The 21,761-nt window shown below is 35.5% G+C and overlaps 1 protein-coding gene across 2 annotated transcripts in view; it reads right to left on the reverse strand.

Annotated features, from left to right (window-relative positions):
* Positions 1-21,761, reverse strand: part of MIPOL1 (mirror-image polydactyly 1) — a 184,528-nt gene that overhangs the window by 103,696 nt on the left and 59,071 nt on the right. For both annotated transcript variants that reach the window (XM_031064477.1, XM_031064474.1), the window contains exons 7-9: positions 19,240-19,369; positions 15,418-15,451; positions 14,988-15,158 (exon numbers count right to left, since the gene is read on the reverse strand). In XM_031064477.1, coding sequence (XP_030920337.1) covers positions 14,988-15,158; positions 15,418-15,451; positions 19,240-19,369 — 335 coding nt within the window. The remainder of the gene's footprint in view (positions 1-14,987; positions 15,159-15,417; positions 15,452-19,239; positions 19,370-21,761) is intronic.

The raw sequence follows: 21,761 nt of genomic DNA on the forward strand, positions 1-21,761 counted from the left end.
TCATCCAGTCAAAACACAAACCAACCTTTGGTGTCACTGTGAATTATGTACTTTGAACTGCAGATGTTTGGAAGCACTTATATAAATAGAATTTATCCTTTTTTTCTAAAGTAATAATTTAAAAAGAAATAAAGAAATAAAATAGTTTCTACATAATAATCACTAGAAAATTTTTCCTTTAAATTATAATTTTGTATTAAAGTTTTTTAACTTCTGAGAAAAATTACTTCACTTCAAAGTTTTGGCAAACCATCAACAAATGTGTTTGAATGATTATTTATACAATGCCCAGCAGCTTAGAACTACTGGAATTTCAAGAAAAAAAAGTGTTTTTGTAGAGTTTAGGCCTCAGAAACACACGCATCTTAAAAAAGTTATATTCTATTAGTAAGAGAAACACTTAGACCTAAATGCTGCCTTTTTTTTTTTGTTTGTTTGTTTGTTTTTTGGTAGCAGTGCAATGGTGTCTTGTTTCAAAAAGCTACAAAAAGAAATGCATCAAAATACAAATAAAACATTTTTGTTTTCTTTGTCCCTATGAGCCAGTTGCAACCTGCAGCATTAAGGCAGATAATATGCTGTAAGCATGACTAGGTTTCCTCCTACCATTCCTCTCCCTGTGTATTTCTGAGCACTTCAAATGCAGCAAAACAAGTTTTCATTTATTTTCATTTTAATGGTTAAAGGAACTGTAAGTGTACAGTAAGAAATTCAGAAAATTTAGACCATGAAGTTTAACTGTTGACACCCTTCATGTGAACCATCCTTACATGTGCAGTGATTCCACAGCACTGAGCAGCACTGATACCCACCCAACTGCATTCTCTACATAGTCTTACTTGCAATGATGATATTTCAAAGATCAAAACAATCCTGATCTACTTTTCAGTGAGTTCAGCACACAAAGACTTTCCTAATCAATGAAACTCATTACAAAAATGTGCAAGAAATAGAAAAAAAAAAAAGGTGACGTTCCTGAGCTGTCTGTGACTCACAGGCCATTCAAGCACAGTTCCTGTGCTGGCTGTGCACTGGATGACCACGCCTGTGCTAACAGGGGCTGCTGACAAATACCTGATCTGCAGGAGGAAACAGCAGCAGGAGCTGTTGAAGCCACACAACTGGGTCACCTTCACATTTTCCTGTGTCCACTGCATATAAGTTAACAAACTTACCTCACCTCTGAGTTGTTTCTAATCAAAACACAAACCTAGTAACCTGGAGTCAAACATTTATTCATGAGGTTCTACTGGGTCTGAAAGCAAGAAAAAATGCATTCAACTAAACTAAGAGTGTTTTTTTCCTAATTGTCTGTCATATATAAATAAGCAACTTCTGCTTTACATCAAAGTCACATTATTAATTCAATTTTTTAATTTCATGCCTATAAGTCTAATAAATAATGTATAAACAAAGCATGTAAGCAGATGAGTAGTACACAAGTAGTACGCCTGCTCACGCTCCACTGCAGAGTTTTAGAAAGACTAGACACTGTCACAGTACAATGACATTAGAATTCACATGTCACTGTTATATTTAAAAGCAAAGGAAACTACCAATACTCCCAAACAATTCAGGAAAGGGAAAACACTAATTTAAATTTTATTGCAATTTAATTTTTATTGCAATTTAAATTTTATTAGAAGAGCAGTCACTAGCCAAGATTATCTTTTAAAAGTAATGTCAAAAAATTAAAGAATCTCAATTAGCTAAATTCTAAATCACTGAATAAAGGTCTGCAAGTACAGTAACAGTTAGACTAGGATCAGTTTTGCTTTCAATGGACATTAGTAAGCCCAGCACACTGATACAAGAGATTTCAGAGCAGAAACTTCTGCACAGAAAATAATTCAGAGTAATTAACCTCAACATCTTTAAAGACATTTAAAGAATAAAATTACACAACACCCAAGAGGTTTTGGAATAAATCTGCCATTTAAGCAGAACATGCATTAATATACCTCTTACATGAAAACCAAGACCTAAATACCCTGCTGACTACCTGAAATAATTTCTACAATGGTTAAGGACTAAGAAGTACTGCAAGAAAGGTCACCAAGAAGCAAGTCAAAGCATCTGAATATTAAAATAATATTCTGATCTTATTTTATTTATGGTCTTAGCATGCATTTTCCAAATCAATGCAAATCCCACATACTCATTTGCCAGACCGCTTTGGTCAAGGATTATGTGTTACTAATGCATGGAACACAAATTTCAGAAAGCCATAAACTATATTTTTAAATAACTTTAAAAAAGAAATTTACTTCTCCTCCTTTTTTGCTGAAAGGAGGAAACATAAGTCTTCCCTCTCCAAGTTCCTTAGCTTCTCCCTCCTTCAAATGCAGCATCTTTGTTCCCCTCTTTTGCATGGCAGAATGTACACCCAATGCACACTCTAATTCTCAGTTCTTGTCTTGGCCTGAAAAAGGTTCACTTCACTACACCACTTAATTTTTTGTCTACATTTTTACTTCACCTTTTTACCATACATATGCTCTTTATTACATGATTTGTCTTTAATTATACTCGTAAATAATTATGTTGTAACTTTTCGTAAACACTGACAAATCACTTTTTCCAACACTCAAATCAAATTAGTACATAGCAGTTTCTTGTTTTGTGGGATGACAGATTAGCATAGAAAGTTTAAGAATCTTAATCAACTAGCAAGATCATGTCAAAACTGAGATTACTACACCCCAAAACGTTGCTTTATTGACCTGACCAAATGAAATGGAGCTATTGCTTCATGTGGCCACATGATTTGCTGGTTCCTCCGAACAGTCAGCACCATTACAACCAAACAGCCTGTGGCCAAGAGACAGCTTGTCAAACACACCATGGCAGAAAGCTGACAATTGCTTTTGTTTAAAGCCTTTCCCTCATCCTCACTTAATAATCTGCAGTGTTGGCACTCAAACAATGTATATAGTAGAACAGAGGTAGTGAAAATGTGAAAACTGCATGAAAAGGAGAAATTTTAGAAACATTCACAGTCCAATTTTCCAACTAGATCTAGAAATTAGGAACCTGATTTGCAGATATAGGCAAGGCACTCAGCTGCAGACTGAGATTATGTTTTTAGAAATACAACCTTGTTTAATTGAATGTAACCAATATTAGTTGACAAGAAAACAAAATTTGGTAAGCAATCTGTCATTCTAATGAGCTGGTTTTCAAATAATCTTCAATGGATTTTTGTAAAATCCATATGCAAACAAGGCTATTGCTGAAACATTAAGTTGGCATTTACTGCACAAAAGGACAGGAATACTTCTGGTCCATCTTTAAATATCATCACATTTTTCAAGAAAACAGTATCATGGATCACTGTATAGATGGCAGAGTTTTAAAATCTTTTTATTCTGCTATTGTAAGCATGTTATTGCAGGTGTATCTTGTAGTAGATACTGTCTGTTTGTCCTGGTAAATTTCATACTCTCAATTGAGCCATCAGTTGCTTAAGTAGCAGTTCTTGAATATTTTCTGGTGCATAATATGTCCACACAAAACTTGTTTAACATGTAATAATAGCTACTTTAAACTAGAGATTATTACAAACTAAAACAACAAGTAGGTAGGTGAAAACACAAACTTCTGTAGGTAAGTCAGAGACAATGGGCACTTTTCAAATAAATCATCCCAATCTTTAGTATTTGTTCTTTTTCCATAGATTTTTAGGAAACTTCAATACTGAAGGATGTAACTATGAGAAAGCAATATTAATGGCAGTGTTTTAACTAAGTATAAGGATGAAAATGAAGAAACTAATTACAAATCTTCAAATGTTATTGTGAAAACGCTTTCTGTCTCATGAATACAAAGTAACAGCAAATAGAGCTAGGTAACAGAAAATACATAAATTGTATTCTAGATAGCTTTTATAGGTTTTTTATATGCACTAAAAAGCGGAATGAAAAGAATTTTAAAAAACCAAGAAATTAATCAGCTTTGCACAAACTTTAAATAAATCATACATAGAATACAAAGGCGCCCCACAAAGAAAGATTCAATAAAGTAAACCAAAGCTCTGCAAAACTAAAACAAAACCACACATTTAGAAATGATGTATTTCTCAGCTTTGGTAATACAGAGAAATGCCTGTATGATTTTGGTAAATGAATAAGATTTTGCAAACATTAAATAGCAGTTAAAACTGAGGATACTATCTTTGTAACAAAATCTAGCTTTAGCTTCATTAAGGTGTTTTCCAGATATCAGTGTAACTAGGTACCCAAACAGATGCACCTTCTCAAGTGGGCTGATTCTGCAGCTTTGAATAATTTCACCTACAAGCTTTCAGATATGTCACTAAAAAGCAAGAAATGCTTAAATCTAAAAACAGCTGCCTTTGATATGTGCAATTACCAACACTGCTCTCATCCCACAATTCCATTCTTCATGTATAGGGGATAGGACACCCTGAGGGGGGAAAAATTAAGAAAAACACAAAGACAGAAGAATGTTATGAGAACATCTGAAAGCAAAGCAATAGGCCTGCCTGCCAAAACAAACAAAATGGGTAAAATGCATGATTACTGCTGAGAAGAGTTGAGATACCATAGAAGACACCATACATGACATAAGGAGAACATGTAAGGAGAGACACAGCTGCTGGCTGGCCCTACAGTAGAAGGCCAGCTGATGGAATGATTTAGCACAAGGTATTAACAATAATTTTGGTGTTTCTTCTTGAAGGCTGGCACTGGATGCTCTCCTTTTCACAGTGAGTCTTTCAAGACTTGTTTTTCAGACTAAGATTCAGTTGAAGTCCTAACATTTTGATTATGAATAGAAGCCCAAGCAACGAGGCTGAAAGAATGCCTGTAGATTAAGAAAGAAAAACTTTGTCTTAAAGATGAAGGAATTAAACTCACAGAAAGGGCTGGTGTTCACTCCCAGACTGAATACAAGACAGCAGATCACTTTCAGGAAAAAAATAGTGAAAACTATTGTTTCCTAACATTGCTTGGATCTGTAATACCATTTCTGAAATAAGAAAATCCTTATCATGATTATAACAAGACTTGAAAGAAATTTTATCTGTTGGTGAAAAGTAATCTCAAGAGACAATGAGGAGCAAAGTGTTCAGAGCCATTCTTTTGACAGAGAGCTTTACACTGTATTTTGGGGTTTCTCTAATCTTTGATAATACTTCTGCAGATAGCAGAGAAAGATGTTACAGCTAATTAGGAAATAAGCAACAGCATAACTGAAAGATGACCAATAACTGATGCACAAATTTGGTTATATATATATTATTTTTTTTAATTTACAACATTTATAGCTAGTAATTAATAAATAATAGGTAATGTTAAAATTGCTCTCTCTCAAAAGATAGTTATCAATTCTGTTATTAACAATATAACATGCACATTCATAAGCATCACTGCATCAGTATTTCAGACCAATTAAATACTGTGTTGTTAGACACTTGCATTCTGTATTTCTGATAACAACTCCACAACTGCAAAAAGTTGTCATACTTGTATGATTTAATATGTTCTTCATCTGCAATAATTTTTGTTATAGCTACAAGTATACTTTTTACATAGTCACAGCTTCTTAAGGGCCTTTAAGTATTTCTATGTATTTGTATTGTGTAATTTAAAGAAGCATTTTCAATACAAAAGTGAACTATAAACCAAAATGATATTTTGTGCTTCATATTTAACAACAAATCAAAAACATGACTGTAAAGAATGACAACAAAGCGTTAACATCAGAACACATTAAAAAGTTCCCTTACTAGAGCATCTTACAATCCCATGCAGACTACATGCAATGGGAAAGCCTGTCCTTCATTTGCAATAGAGGGTAATGGAAGCTAAATTTTTCTTGTTCTCAAGCAACTCAGCTTGAAAAATAATTAACAGTGAATAAACAGAACATGGAAAAGAGGCTAAATCCTAGATACTCACAATCTGAAGCACGAAATAGTAAAGCCATACAACAAACAAATGTAGGCATACTTGGTGAACCAGACAAAGATAAGTTAATGCTACTGTGAAATCTCTCTTTCATAAAGAGAATATTGATAGATTTTCTTGTTCCTTTTTTTTGTCAGGATCCCTATACACTTTAAAGCAGAATATGTAAAATAATTTCATTAAGCCTAAGGACTTGGAAAAATTGATTAACAGCTTCACAACCAGAAAAAAAGGTCATGATATTCAGACCAAGCCAAATGAGAAAACTGCCATTTTGGTAATTGTTACCTGATAATTTAAAAATAGTTAAAAAATCTAGAAAAAATGGAACTAACAAAACCATTTTTAAGTCCCAATTTTCTTTTTATTCTGATATTGTAATCATGGTATTACAAGTGTACCTTTTAGTACATACTGTTTGTGTATCCTGATAAAGGACAAAAGAAAAGAAAGAAATGGAATCAACAAAAACATTTTTAAGTCCCAAATTTCAGTCCCAATCATCTACAGTTCTGTTGAAAATGAATAATCAGCTTGTCATCATCATAGTAATTTTTCCTTATATCCTCTGTTACTGCTAGACCTTAGCTGCCTTACTCATCTCCTCTCTTTACAGCTTAGCACACATGCTGAATCATAAGGATGACTGTGGAGGGTATTGCAGTGCTGGAAGAGAGGTCAATATTTCACCTCAGGGACTCTGGAAATAAAAATAAATGAAGTCAACAAAAAGTAGCTCTATTCATTCTTCTCAGCTCCACGTCCCACAACAGTCTTAGTCAATTACTGACTTTGTACAACTGACACAAACAGCAATATAGTTTGCCCACTATTCTTTGAAGATTTCTCCACTGCACAAATTAAATCCAAACTTTTCATTCTGTGTATCACTTTATTTTCAATTTATACTACTAGTTTGAAACCTATTTCTCCTTGAAGGAACCACACTAATTTATATCTTGATGACAGGACAAAAATTGGCACCAGAAAAGTGTGCATATAAAGTAGTCTAATAATTTTCAAAGAAAAATGTCTGAATACAACCATACTAGAATACTTTCTCCAAGAATATTGATAGCTTTTACTTTTTTACTTCCCTATTTGTTTTAATAAATCTCATTCTCTTTCTTAAAATTATCTCATTTCTATCCTGAATTTCATGTAATGCACAATTTACATGCTACTCAGCACCTTCTCTACTTATGCTTTGTTCTACACCATGGAGTGCTATGGGAGAAAACAAATTGGATTACTTTTTTGATTTAAGCAAACTCAAAGACGCCTCAAACCAGGAATTCATCTAGTGCATTCTGACACAAATGGTATTCAGTCCTTAGGTCTTGACTACAGCTAAGCTGACAAAAAACCCAGACAAACAAAACACCCCAAACCAAACCAAACCAAATCAAAAGAAATTCCCCCCTCCCCATTCTGGAAAGGGGTTAATGTGAATGTAAGATGCTGAGAACTACTTCGTACTCCAGATCCACCACTTTCTAATTCACACTACTTGCTAATACAGACATAATAAAACACAAAATTGCCACTTACAAACACTAAAGAAGAGTCAAGGTAGGAGAAAGAAGCGAACATGTAGGCCAGGCATATTAGCCTTTTCAGACTCCAGATTAATGATAAAAATGAAACACAAAATCTTCTTTGTTGATTATCAAAAGAATTCTTATGCAAACTCATCTGCATATCCAAAATAACAAAGTAATTTAGCGTAAAGTTTCCTTAGAAGGTTGACCAAGGAAACCAGCTTTTCATAAAAAGCACACAGTTCTGGGTGGGTTTCTTTCCAATTTTAAAGAAAATTCAACATTTTATCCAACAAATAACCAAAGCAAAATCAGATTCAACATTCAGTACAGCTAACTTGAAACTGTGAAGTGTTAAGTATCATGGAAAGTACCTCTGCTTAAAGTACCTCTACCAGAGTTCTGGTACCTACAGACCTTATTGCATGCAGAGTTTTGGTACCTATAAATGTTATTGTATGCACAGTGATACTCTTCAGAGGGAAAACTGTTTGAATCCTGCTTTTATAACACTGGAAGTTTCCTCTACGGGTTGCTGCTACTGAAACAGGTGATCAATAAGCATACAAAACATTTTACGTCTCTTTCATCCTAGGGTTTTGACATTAAATATTTAAATTAATTCCAGAAATTGGCTTGAAAGTTTAAGCTGTGTGAATATAAAGCTTAGCCCATGATAGATGAGTCAAACAGCAATTAATAGAACATGCTTGCATGCAAATTTAGTGCCATTTTCAAAGGGGTGAGGAGTTCCTAGGTACTGAAGAGAGGATGAATGTTCAACTGGAAATTCATTAAAGTTTACAATTAAAGATATCAAGCTTGATCATGCCCTCAAATACTATGCAGACATGTATTTTCTGAATTCTGCACAACACACTGTTTGCAGATGAACAACAGGTGATTTAACAATGCAAACAATGATGTGTCTCCAGGCATCATTCAGTGAAAACCTTATGGCAGCAAAAAGAAGAAATGCAGTATCAATTAAAATTTTGCTTCTAAAGCTCGAAAAGAAAAACCATAATCCCTCTCTTCAAGGAAACACTTCATTAACATTTACATATTTACTCACACTTAGCATTCATGGACTAAATACAAAAGTTCAGTATAACAGCTCCTCAGGGTAATTTCCTTCAGATTCTCCTCTCCCTCCATTAATGACCTACCATCTGACCTGCACTTCAAGCTGCAAGAAGTATTAACTCAAACAATACAAGACCTCATGCAACCAAAGACTCACTGAAGTCTAAACTAAGGAATAAATTGCAAAATACTTGCTTTCACTAATGAAATTCCAACTCCAGTGAAACCAAAGAGTTTCATGCTCTATTAACAGATACCTGCCTACAGAGAAATCACAACCTCTGCTACTTCAGCATGAGAGACAAACTAACACAGACAGTTTAGGGACACTACAAACACAGATTTGTAGTGTCCCTAAACCTTCTCCTACTATCCTGTTTGAACATCTCACCACTCAGCAGATTTCTTAATGCTTTGAAAACTGTGAATTACATACCCTGATCAAATTAAACAGAGCACTATGGCAAAAGATTAAACAGGCGTTATTTTTGGGGGGGACATTCTACACAAATCAGAAAACCCATGCAAGAAATCAAGTTTGGCCAGTTTCTTCTCTAGTTAAGTCTCCAGTGAACCAAAGTTCCTACCTCAGAGGCAAAAAATACTTCATGATCTCCTAAATGTAGCCAAATATTTAACAGCATTTTCTCCTGGAAAATACTCATGCTAAAGCCAGCACAAATATACCCAAGGTAGAGAGTCAGAGCACACCTAATCATCTTGGAAAGTAAAGAATTATTATATATTTTCAAACCGGGTTTGTTTTTCAAAAAACTAAGTAGCCAAGTAGTGAAGAACTGCCCTTTTCTGAGATGCAAAAGATTCCTGATGCTCTTCAGCATCATTAATGATAGTTTTACTCCACATGTCCCAAATTCAGCAATCATAGCTTGGTTTGGCGTTTGGGGAGATTCACTTGGTTTATTCTGAGAGGGATCAAAGAAAACATGGATTTAACCATGATCAGCATAACATGGACTTCCTAAAACATGAATTTAGTCAAACTTTCAATGGATTATATTTAGGTACAGAGGAAATGAAATGTGACATTTTAAAGCACTGCTGCAGTGAAATGCAATCACACTAAAACGAATATTGCTTATCACAATCACTGCTCATATAACTTTTCCTTTTTGTGATTTGCTTTCAGGATCCCTTTTACTCAGCATTACCCCAAAGAAGAGACATCTGTGAGCTTTACCTGAGGCCACTGATGTGAATCCCAATCAAACTGACAACTAACCCCTCTTTCTTTACTCCCTCAGTCACTGTGCAATTGTTAATGTTAAATCTCAAATTATTTTTCTTTTTTAATCTACTCTGTATCTTACTCCATATCCCTTTCTCTTTCTCTCAGGACTTGGACTAAATTCACAGGGCAAAAAGGGGTATCTTGCAGACAGGTGTCCTCTCTCTGTTCAGCCATCCTGCTGGCAAGCAATTTCCCCATGCCCATTCATCAGCTACCTCTCAGAGAAAAGGATGCAAATGAGAACATCAACTTGCTGTTGTCTTCCCAAAGGAAACCAGCCATTAGTGAACAAGCATGGTTCTTGGATCCTCAAAGTACAATAAACATTCCCTTCACTTTCACTTTCCTCCTGAAATAAGTTTATGACCAAAATCATCAGTACCCAACAGCAGCTGCCTGGTTCATAAACAACTATGGATATTGCATCCTACCTCTTCTTCTTCTGTTCCCAAATATATATGGTAAATGGAAAAGTAGGGTAAGCACCTTGAGAGAGTAGGTAGGGAGATACTGTCAGATATGCTCCTGCCAGCCAAGAACTTGATTAGCATCCTTAATCAAGAAGTGCCAAAGGGTACCAAAACACAGAGTATAAAACTAGACTTCTAATTGAAAGTACAAAAAACCCATCCCACACTGTGGTTTGGTTTGCAAAGGGATTACCTCTGTCCCAAGAGTCATGAGGCATTGTAACCTGTCACCTGAGTATTCCCCTATTAAGGGTCCAAGATCTGTAAATATTTTTTTTCATTTATATTTCTTACTTTTACATTTCATACAGCTCTTGGGTTTACTGCCTCAGTAAGAGCTGTTCACTCCAGCACTGAGAATGCCTTAATGCTCTGTAAATCACAGGCAACACAGAGTTCTACACACTACTTGGTGTAAAAGGAAGAAAATTACTTTAGCAGAACAAAAACAAAAAAAGAAAAGCTATCAAGAAGCTGACTAGCTCTAAGTACATTTATCAGTTATTAGTCATTAGTCGAAACTGATAGTGATGGGAAGTCAAGCATAGTGCATCTCGTCATTGTTTTCAATGATGATAAAGTGCTGCCTGCTGCCAAGCAGCACCTCAAAATGGAGAAGGATTCTTTAACTTGCTTCAGATGAGCAACTGGGTGCCTGCCAATTTTTTACATGAACAGTCATAAGCATGTTCCTGCACAGCAGGATGTGGTCAAACTATTCAAAGCTGTAAAACCAGGTTTGCTTGCCAGTTATGCTATTGCTTCAAGATCAGTGTACAAGAGGTAATACTTTGCCAGCCATGAAACCACTGCTATTCCTTAAGAGCAAATTGTATATATCTTTAATATTTAAAACTCTGTATAGAAATGACTGTTACCAATTAAAAACCTCCCACATTTACAGAATTAGTTAGGACTGGAAACATATCAAACACACCATTTCCTAATCTCTTAATGAGCTTTAAAAAATCACTTCCTTCAAGCTGTACCAATTAAAAGGTCCCCTTTCTTGTCTAAACCAGAAGAAAAGTAATTGTAATGACTTACTCAAGTCTTCAGCTGCCAACCCTGTAATGATATTAACATTCCTGTCCACAAGGTGTGATGTGGCTGATAGGTTGCTGAGACACTGTACTGCATTGCCTCCTGCTGGAAACCACTTCTTTAGAGTATTTTATGAGGATCACACAATGTGACTATGCCATATGGAATCTCTACTAAGTGTCTGTCACTCACTGGATTACTCAAGCAAGAGAGATTTCTCAAGAAAGGTAAAACTGCATTATGATCAACTGGACAAACATTTTTTTCCTTGAATGAGTTAAGACAAAACTGAATGTTACAGACAAGAAAATGATGTTTTATTTCTTTCAGAGGATCAGTCATAAAACACACTGTAGATCCTCAGTATCACAGAATATCTGTTCACTAACAAACATATCTTAGCAAATACAACCAAACTGTTGAGTTTGTTTTTTTAAGGGGGTTGATACAGGAGAAGATGGATGTCAATGTTTAGCCATGCTTTAGTTGTTTGTTTATTATTCACTTGAAATTACATACTAAAAGTAGTATCAAATATTTGAGTTTATACCATTTCATTTGTTTTCACACATACAAAAAGTAGTTTGCATATTTGCTTAGCAATCTAGTGAAAGATCTGAGATTACATACACTTGCACAGCTCAATACAGTGAGAGAAATGCCTCAATCTGCTTCCTAGTAAGAAGCAATGCTCACGCTGGAAAACTCAAAAAATACAGAGAGGTTCTTGGATGTTACAGCTAGAAAAAAAAACGTTTTTATGGCCTTTCCAAGACATGGATAGTGCTCTTCATTTTTTGAAGAATAAATGAATTCAAATAAAATCTAAACAGAAGAATCACAACAAGCTATATCATTGAGTATGCTGCAACTGCAGTCCAACTAAATGCAGCTCAGTAGTATAGCTACCAAAAAAAGCATGATGAAACTGAATTTAAAAGACTAGTTGGAAGTAATCTGTATTTACCTGGTCATAGGAAATGCATAGTTTAAAGACTGTCCATTTTCCATAAATGTACTTTATTCCTCACTTGAAATCAAAGCAATGTGTTTAAGCTGTGAAGATTTTCATATTATTGTTTCTTACTTGGAAAAATCAGAAATCCTGTGAGTTAACCCTCAAAAGCTAGACACTACCTAGGCTTGCTGTGCTCAATTCCCAAATGCCAGGCTATTGTGAAGGAAATCACAGCAAAAAGCAATAGATGCAGCTTCACTAAACACAGTCAGGCCAGACTCTTGTTATTGTGTAGGCAGCTGTCTATCATATGGAATCAGCTCAGGTGGTCACTCAAATGACGTTGCTGTCTCCAGCACCATGCAACAGCAACCAGGAATAAAGCAACACCATGTGTCATGAAACATTCAACCTCCATTGCCCAGTGACCCCTGAACTTTACAAATGCATTTTTCAGAGGACAGACATAGCATGCTAATGGTTTACTCTATTTCTGCTTCTTCTCAATCTGCTCTCAATTCCCCCCTTCATATTTGATGTCACTTCCACAAATAGAAACAGATTTTAACTTGCATTGTTAGGAATGCCTGAGGCAACCCCAGATCTAACTTCCAATAATTTGCACTTGTTATGCTAAGCATATACATCCCCTGAATTATATCTAGTCCCTTTGTGGTCTAATGTAGAATCCCTCTCCTATTGTTCTTGCTGTTAGCACTGTAATAACTACTGCTATTGCAATGTTAACAAAAGACTACTAATAATTCAAGTATGGTACGAATTCCCAAGGAATCATCAAGTGAGAAACACAGGTTGAAAAGGTAGCTTCAATTCCAAGGACCTATTTTCTAGATTCAACAGTAACAGCTGTAAAAGCATCACATATTTGAAAACACATGATGAATAGTTTTATTAACAATTAATTTAAAACAATGGTGCTATAAATGGCTAGTGGTATCATAGTACTGCAGCTTAATACCAAATATTTACATCTTCATTTTGTCAGGATTTACTATTCTATTAATTTGTTTTTTCAGCTGCAGTATCTAGTTAACATTACCTGTGCTTTTTGCTGATATGGCTAAAGATAGCTTTGCTAGTGGTGACACCTGAGCCATTACTATCCAAAATTATTATCTTTATTAATTTTCAAGCTGATTACTTGGAAAATATTACTCCTTAAACAGGCAGCCTAAAATCAATTACATTTAAAAAATGTATTAAAATGCCTGACAATGAAATTCTTCTGACATTGATAGAAGTTGCATGGTCCAAGTATGCCTGAAAGTCCACTTCAACAAAGAACCAAAAACTGAAATAATGAAAACAAAAATATCAAGATCAGCAAAAGAGATCCTTCTCTTTTGCTGAAAGCTTTCCTCTTACAAGATGCTCACTTTTTGAATGTCCTGTACAAGAAGAAAGAACATAAACTTTTGGAAGGGCTGTTGGACGATTCCCAGTAGCTGTGCTGGGAAACATCCCAGCAATATTATTATAAAAGGAAAAAAAATAGACTCAGAAAGTAAAATACCACCAATAATACATTAAGATTTTTTGCAATACATACTCTTGACAGACACAAAAAATATTCCAAGCACCAGGCAGATGGAGCTTTCAAGGTTAAAGTAGGAGAGAATGTAAAAAATGACTGAAAAAAGCATGAAAATTACAGTGTTTGTAGAGGGGGAACTTTTATCAGAGGACTTCTCAATAGAACATAAATTCAATTAACGTTATTGATATCATTAAAGATCACGAAGCTGACTTTAAATTAGTTACATGTGGGCCAACTTTTGTTACTTACATTAAAAATCAAAATTTTCAATATTCGAAGAGTCAGATTAAATTTGTTGCCTGGCATAAGGGGCTTCATCCAGTCTAAGATCTTTTCTCAGGAGATATATTCCCTACTTGGTCTGCTCCTCCTTACAACTCTTTCCTATTGAGTTAAAAATCCATTAAAAAATGGTCAGTAAAAAACCTAAACTCAAACCAAAGAAATTACAGAAAAACTCTTCCATGAGATGAAAAATGCAAGGAAACTCTCTTTATGATGAAGAGAATGAAGACAATTACTGTTCTGTCAAAATAGGAAATTGCAGGCAATGAGTAATCTGAGCAGAAAAAAGAACCCAGATTCTTTCAAGTCACGTAGTAGATGGGTAAGACTTTGAGAGTCAAGGACCACATGCTGATTTTTATCTCCTGCATGTAAGGCAACAAAGGGAGGAATTGCTTGCATTGTTGCATGTGGTACTGTAACCTTCCTTTAATGTATATTTTTGCTACTTACAAACCTTTATAAATCCTTTTGTCCCAGTTAACTGTCATCCAATGCATTTCACCAATCTAGCATACTTCAAAACTAAGCCCTAAATAGCTTTTTAGATTGGTCAACTCACTGAAAACCATTTTGTTTTAGAAAGAAGACAGAGAGTAATGAAGTGCAAAAACCACAAATATAACTTTTCTCAGGAAACACAGTGATGCCATTTTAACAGATGCTACTACCATGAAGAAAAAGTTGATTAGTAATCAGACATTTACTACAAGGGCTCTCCTTTGAGATTTTCAAGAGAGAAAAGTAAACAAAATAGTTTTCTTCCCCAAAAGTAAACCAACCCCTGCCCCCCTCCAAGAAAAAAAAAGAACAAAAAAATAAATTTTCTACTGAGTGATAATATACTTGTAGAGACTTACTTGAGATAAAGCAGCATCCCGTTGCTCTATTACTGCATTCATTTCCTCAGCTATTATTTTCTTTTTACGTTCTTTGGTCCTGTGTATTCGGTTCAGAATTATAGCTCCATTCTTCAGTATATCTATCCCTGTGTCTGCATTGTTTATTCTGTTCAGTAATTCCTGTAATGTCTACCAACAGCATTATATGTTAGTCAGACATGAAGTTTTAATATATTTTATTTAATATAGGGTTTTAATTAATAGGCACATGTGAATTGTAAATTGACTGAGTGAAGTTATTGAATTTTCATATTGCAGCAAAGATGTACATTATTAGTGTGTCAATTCTTCTTTTTCCCACATCTTAGTTCTTGAAACCCACTCAATTGAACTTAAGCCTCTAAGATATAAGACTGACATCAAGAAATCTCCTCAGAGAATGGCTTACCATGTCATTTTCTTCAGGGTTAATATTTTCTAGCCTAGAAAAAAGGGACACAGAAAGCCTGATCAGTAGCATTTCCTTAGTGCAGCAAAATGAGTTCGCTTTTTAAATCTTTAGAACCTCAAGTAATTTCATTCTACTAGTCTTTAGAGTCAACCATGACACTGAACATATTAAAGTGCCACCTGCTCGACTCCATCTTTCAATAATGCTCCATATCTTCAGCACTGACTTCAGACTGTTAAGTTATTAATGTTTACTGCTATATATGACTACAAGGATCAATTGTTCATATGTGCTTAGATGAAAAAAGTTCCCCAGTGATAGAAATGACTGATGCTTTTATTTTATTTATTTCTGGGCTTACAACTTTTACATGCTGGGATTTTTTTTTTTTTTTGTTTTTACTGCACCCCAGATGAAACAGAACATGGCTTTTGTTGATAGGGTTTTTTTTTTCATTTTTAAGGAATTCTTTTTCCATATCTTTCTTCCAAAATGAAGGAAAAATCCCAAACCAGTTGAAGTAACTTTAAAAATATTTTGATTTTATATCTTGCATAAAATAGGAAGCTAAGCCAATTCTCTGCAAGGCCCCCGTTTAATTCTGGAACAAACCTGCCTGCACTTTCCTCCCTTTCTATTTCAACAGAACATATATTGACCTGTCAAATACAAAGATGATACGAGGAATTTAGTCATACAGCATTGAATACTGGCTGTGTAAAAGTAGTAAGTGACAGCACAAAAATCTAATAAATGGGATAGTACACATTTTATTTTATCTAAGGTTTGTTAAATGGACAGAGATCTCTCTTCTGGAAAAATGAGCATATTAAAGTTACCTTACCACTCCACTGCTACTTACTTAATGGTGACTTCTACTAAAAGTAGCCTATGATATTTTAAGACAGATATAGTACTATTAAACATCTTCTACACAGCAACACTTCAGCAGTGCTGTGACAGGCACTGCTCCAAAGCCATGATTTTAGCTAAAACACATTATAGAACACTTGACAGCGTGCTACCACATTTTCCATTAGGTTTTTCAGATAACAGTACATAAGGCATAGTAAATCAATCAGTATAAATTTTTTTAAATTAAAAAACATATTTCAGAATATACTATCACTGTTATATTTATATGGCATTCACAAGCAGGAACTACTCCAACATATTCAGTCAGCACCAGAACTAAACAAAATAAAGTAAAAGCTAACCTTTGCTGGGTTTGACTTTATTAATAAAGTAACACAAATAATAAAATAACAAACACAATAGTATTAATTAATATATTATTATAATAAATTCTCAGAGTTGGATCCTTGGTCCAGATTTAAGGTCCTACTTTAAGATCCTGTTTAAGATCCTGCTTTAGGTTTTTACATTGTTCTAAGTACCACTTCATGCGGGACTTAAAAATGGATCTCCAGCTAGTTTGTATTCACAATGAAAAGAACAGTATTTGTCAAAGTAAATTGGCAGGACTGACCCAGCTTCTCCAGAGGACTTCTACACCGCTAAAAGTGTGGGTCAACAAAATCACCCAGCCAACCAACAGGCTGGGTAAGCAAGATACCTTAGGGAGAATTGGGAGTGGAAAAAAGAACATGAACTTCTGCCATAAGCATACCTTCAGCATATAACTGCCACAAGGGATCTATCTGTAGGTATACAAACATCTCCTTAGGTGACAATATTTTTAAAAAGTAGCACCCAGAGCTGTGTATTTGCCCTGTTAAGTCTCCCTGTGCTGTGCATAGACAATGAATGAAAACATTATGATTTTAAACAGCAGTAATCAAGGATTCCTCATCTCCCACTTCTAAACACATTCTGATAACATAACCCCTAGAGCCAACAGGGCTGAAAGAATTTTAGTTGTTACAGTTAAATAATGACAATAGAACTGCTCCAGCTGCTAATTTAAAGAAAGAATTAAGGCATTTGATAAAGGTTGGCAGGCTGTTCAATATTGCACTCTTGTAAAGTTCTCTGATTGGAGTAAGTCCAAAGCAGATGGGAAGAGTGACTTGTGCTCTAATACTTGATGAGTGCGGCACAAGTAGCCAATGTTCTTTATAAAAATCCCAAACCTCTATGTGCTCCACATCTCAGACAGGGAACTTGACCTTTTGAACAACCACCATAAGGAAGGAAGAAACTATCAAGGGTGGTAGTTAGAAAAGAAAGCTGATGTTCTCCACATGGAAATCTCTTAAACCACTTCTGAAACTGTGAATGGCATCAGGGTATCAGACCTCTCTATAAAGCATGGGAAAGAACATCCAAGTGGATGACAGCTAGTACAACTGCTGTTCTCTAAATGATAGCAATAAAATGTAATAGCTTGGCTTCAAACTATCAGGCAAGGGAGCTACTGATTCTCCTGGGAACAAGTACTACTTTGGCATTACCAGTGTTTCCAGCGCCTTCTGCAATGACATGCTTTTGAGGAAGGTACTACGCATGTTCTCTGAGAAATGGAGTTTCTTCTCTTTTCTCATACTTTTGCTTAGAACTAAGTCAGTTTTCAAGAACATGAGTGAAGCAGACAGAAGGGGTTGAAGGGAAAACAAGTGAAGGTGTTCTGAGGGATTCATGTGTGTCAAGAACTGCCACTCATGTGTCTATGGATTCCCCAGCAGAGAAAGCAGCAATATGCCAGAAACCCAAGTCATTGACCAAATTTGTTGAACAGAATAGTTAATTTTCAGCATTAGTTGAGAGCTTTAAGATCAAAGATCTTGAGTTTATGCTAACTGTTTATATACAGGATCATGTGATGTTTGAAGCCATACAAAATTTTCTTTACTCTTGGAACATACAAGATTACTCTATTAACTTGTAAATTCTAAAGAGTAATGGTAGACAAACTATGTGCAGATTATTGAAATTAATTTAGATAATATTGTCTGGCCTGAACTATAAAAATATCCAAAAGAAGATGACTGGTTTTCTGTCTGAAAGAGGAGTGTTCTTCATAGAACCAATTAATTAAAACATCATTGCCTGTTATTTAGTAAACCAACTGCTGCACCTATTCAGTCTCCTGCCATTAGAAGCTTGTTTCTTTGCATTTCTCCTGGCAGAAAAGAGAAATTTCTCAGCCACTCTAGTCTTTGTGGAACTAACAAAGATGATCACCAAGATCATCACAAATCAGATGGCCAAAGATTGTATGGAGAAGCAAACTGTAGCTTCAAAGCTGCCTATATCCCAAGGGAGAAAGAAACCACTCTTTATAATTTTCCCCTGACTTAGTTCTGTTTAACATAAGATTGCCTGTTTCTGTTGTATTAAAATGGCATACAAAAAAATCTATGAACTATTAATTGTACCCTTATTACCTTACAAACTGCTCCTACACTAAAGATAGAGAAAAAACCCATATATTTTTACTGTGTCACCCATATAATTAGTAGAAATTTTGCTGAAGGAAATGTCTAGTGGGCTTAAAGGCTTGATTGATTTCCTATATGTTGCAACTTTTGACTGACATTCTGGTACTCTGTGTCAAAAGATCCCTATAAAATGTCACATTCATCTTATATCTCCCTCAATAAATCAATACTGAAGCTTTTGATTATATTTTTAATTTTTGTGATCAAAATTATTCACCTTCTCTCAGTCTCCAGAGAAAAATAGGGTTTTATAAAACAGCTAACAAATTAACCAATAACACAGTAAGACTAGCCCTAGTCTATTTTATTGCACGGATAATAATGTGCTAAGTTTTCCTATAACCACTGCTGAGCAGCTTATGACTGTCACAGAGTGACACAACAGCTTTTTTACATGGTGCAGGAAATGTATACTTACTCTTTGAGAGACTCTTCTAAACGCTGTACTTGCAGAAATGCTTCATCTCTCTCTTCATTGGCTAACCTAAGCCTTGCCATGACAGCCTCATCACGTTCCCGTTGAGCAGAATAAACTTCTTCCACCAGAGCTGCAAAAGTGTGTTCAACAAACAAGTTTGACAGGGAAAAGCACTATTAGATGCACTTATGTTGGCCTTTGCCACCCCCTCCTAAAATCAACACTTCTCCAGTGACCTTGGGATTATTCTGCATAAGGTCTATATTGCTTCTTACACACAACACTAAATTGCTGTTAATTGTTATAGTCAATACTTTAACATATTAAATAAAGCTATGTGTTTTCAAATTCACCCCTATAAAATCTAACAGGGAAAGAAAGTGATTTGCTGGGCATTCTGAATACTTGCTTAATGGAAAAGTAATTCTGAAAGCTCAGAATCATAGAAGACACTAGCAAGTTTTTTCTAGGACACAGAGTTAAAAGTAATCATACCTTAAAACTATTACCATCAGACTGCTTCCTATCAGGGTGGCACAGTGATATTAAAAATTCTAATATTTTTATAGTCTGTCTCTGGTTCACAAGAGTGGTACAGCTGGCATCTCTCCTTCTCTGCCAAGCCTTTACTTTATTGTGTAATATACTGTTATATTATCTGTCACAGCATACATGGACCTTGGAGCATTAGGTACCAATAAACTAAGATTTACTGTCTATCCTTAGGAGCAAACTAACACCTTCAAGTCATTCCTCATCCTGAGCTTACATTTTCTCCCTGCCTCTCCCCTGTCAATATGTCTAACACCATCTCTGGCACACTGCCAGAATCCTTACCCCGACCCTGCCTCCACTAAAATCTTTATTCATACTTTCATCATTTCCCTCTGCAATACTGCAAATCTCTCCTCACAGTCATCATAAAACCATGCATTCAAAATGTCTAGGGACTTTCAGGATGCTGTAAGACCGCTGTCACTCCAAGACAGAGGACTATATTCTCTCTCACTGGAACCTCAAAAAACTCAGCTGAGATCTATAGGTTCCTGAATTCTCCATTCTCCTTGGCCCTTTTGGCCCTTCTAGTCTGTCAAACTGGGTTATGCCACTGGGTTAGGAGCCAAAGTCTTCTAACATAGTGGTTCTCAAATTTTGATGTTTATTTCTCAAGAACTTTCTCTATTGAGCCATTGCTGCTGGGCTTCCTTACTCCCTTCAGAACTATCTGCTCCTCTCTAAACCACTCCTTAAGTCACTACAATCTCAAAGAAACTCTTCCTCCCTCTTTACTTCCTCCCTTTTACTAAAAGCCTAGAACTTTTGTCCCTCCATTCTCGCCTAAACTGAGATCAACTTTTTTGCCTTTATTTGTTATTTTACTCTTACTTCACCTCTGTACATTATTGCACAAAAAACTCCATAGTGGAATATATAATGAAACATTATATTGTTCTTCACAGAATGAAACAATAGAAACACAGTAGCATATTTTTGTAGCAACTGTATTACTGGCATAAAATACATTTTATCAGTACCAAGGAAAAAGGAATCTTGTCCTCAAGCAGGGGAGAAGACTGTCACTGAGGAGTAAGGAAGCATTTTTTGCAGGCCTCGCGAAAGGTTGCAGGCTAACAGCCCATTACACAAAATCAGACAGGGAAAGGCTAAATGTTAATTGTGAAAGTGCAGTCCTTCCCCTCACAGAAAGTCTGCAGAGGAGCCACAAGCCTAGTCATCAGGTCAGAGCTGTAACAGTTGTGTCCCAACAACAACACCAAAAGAAATTCAGCATTGGAAGCACAGATTTTGAAATGTATGCAAAAATTAACAAACACTGATTAAATTCTCTTTAATCCAGAAGTATAGTGTTGGGTTTTTTTTCTTGAGGATCTATTTCCCCTGTTTGCAACAAGAAAACTTTGCTTGATGTGGAATGGAAAAACTAAGGACTAAGGCAGCTGTAACACTACATTTGCACTGGCTGGTATCCAGCAATAAGTTTGCAGCACTTGCAGAGAATGCATCTGATATCTGCAAAGGTAGGTGGCTCAGCAAGGACAAGCAAAAACCATAGGAGGTAACCTAGGCTGTGCATTTCAGCTCACTAGACTTCCACTTCAATTGCTGAGATCTGTGATGGCAGGGAAACTAGTGCCAGAGCAATGACTGCCTGGGTAAACTACAGCTCAACTGCTATGTCCTGACTGGATCTGGAATACACAGGCAGTTTGATTTGGTATGGTAATTATTACCTATCAGTACCTAAATATATTTGTTTGCCATGGTTTCTCCAGTAAATTATGTCAGTTTATCTAGCATCATAACAGAGACACTTCACAGAGAACCCTTTTCATAAAGCTGCAAGTGGAAACACTATGCAATTTTCACCTTGAAAACAACTGCTGCAATGAATTGAAAGTTGTCTAAAATAACTGAAGATTTGGCACTTATTACTATTATGAGGTTAATTATTTGCCAGTTTAGCTAACTTCTTTCTGGCCTGTTCAAGTGCACCACTTCTG

This window comes from Geospiza fortis, unplaced genomic scaffold (genome assembly GCF_000277835.1).
Source record: "Geospiza fortis unplaced genomic scaffold, GeoFor_1.0 scaffold54, whole genome shotgun sequence".
NCBI classification, from domain to species: domain Eukaryota; kingdom Metazoa; phylum Chordata; class Aves; order Passeriformes; family Thraupidae; genus Geospiza; species Geospiza fortis.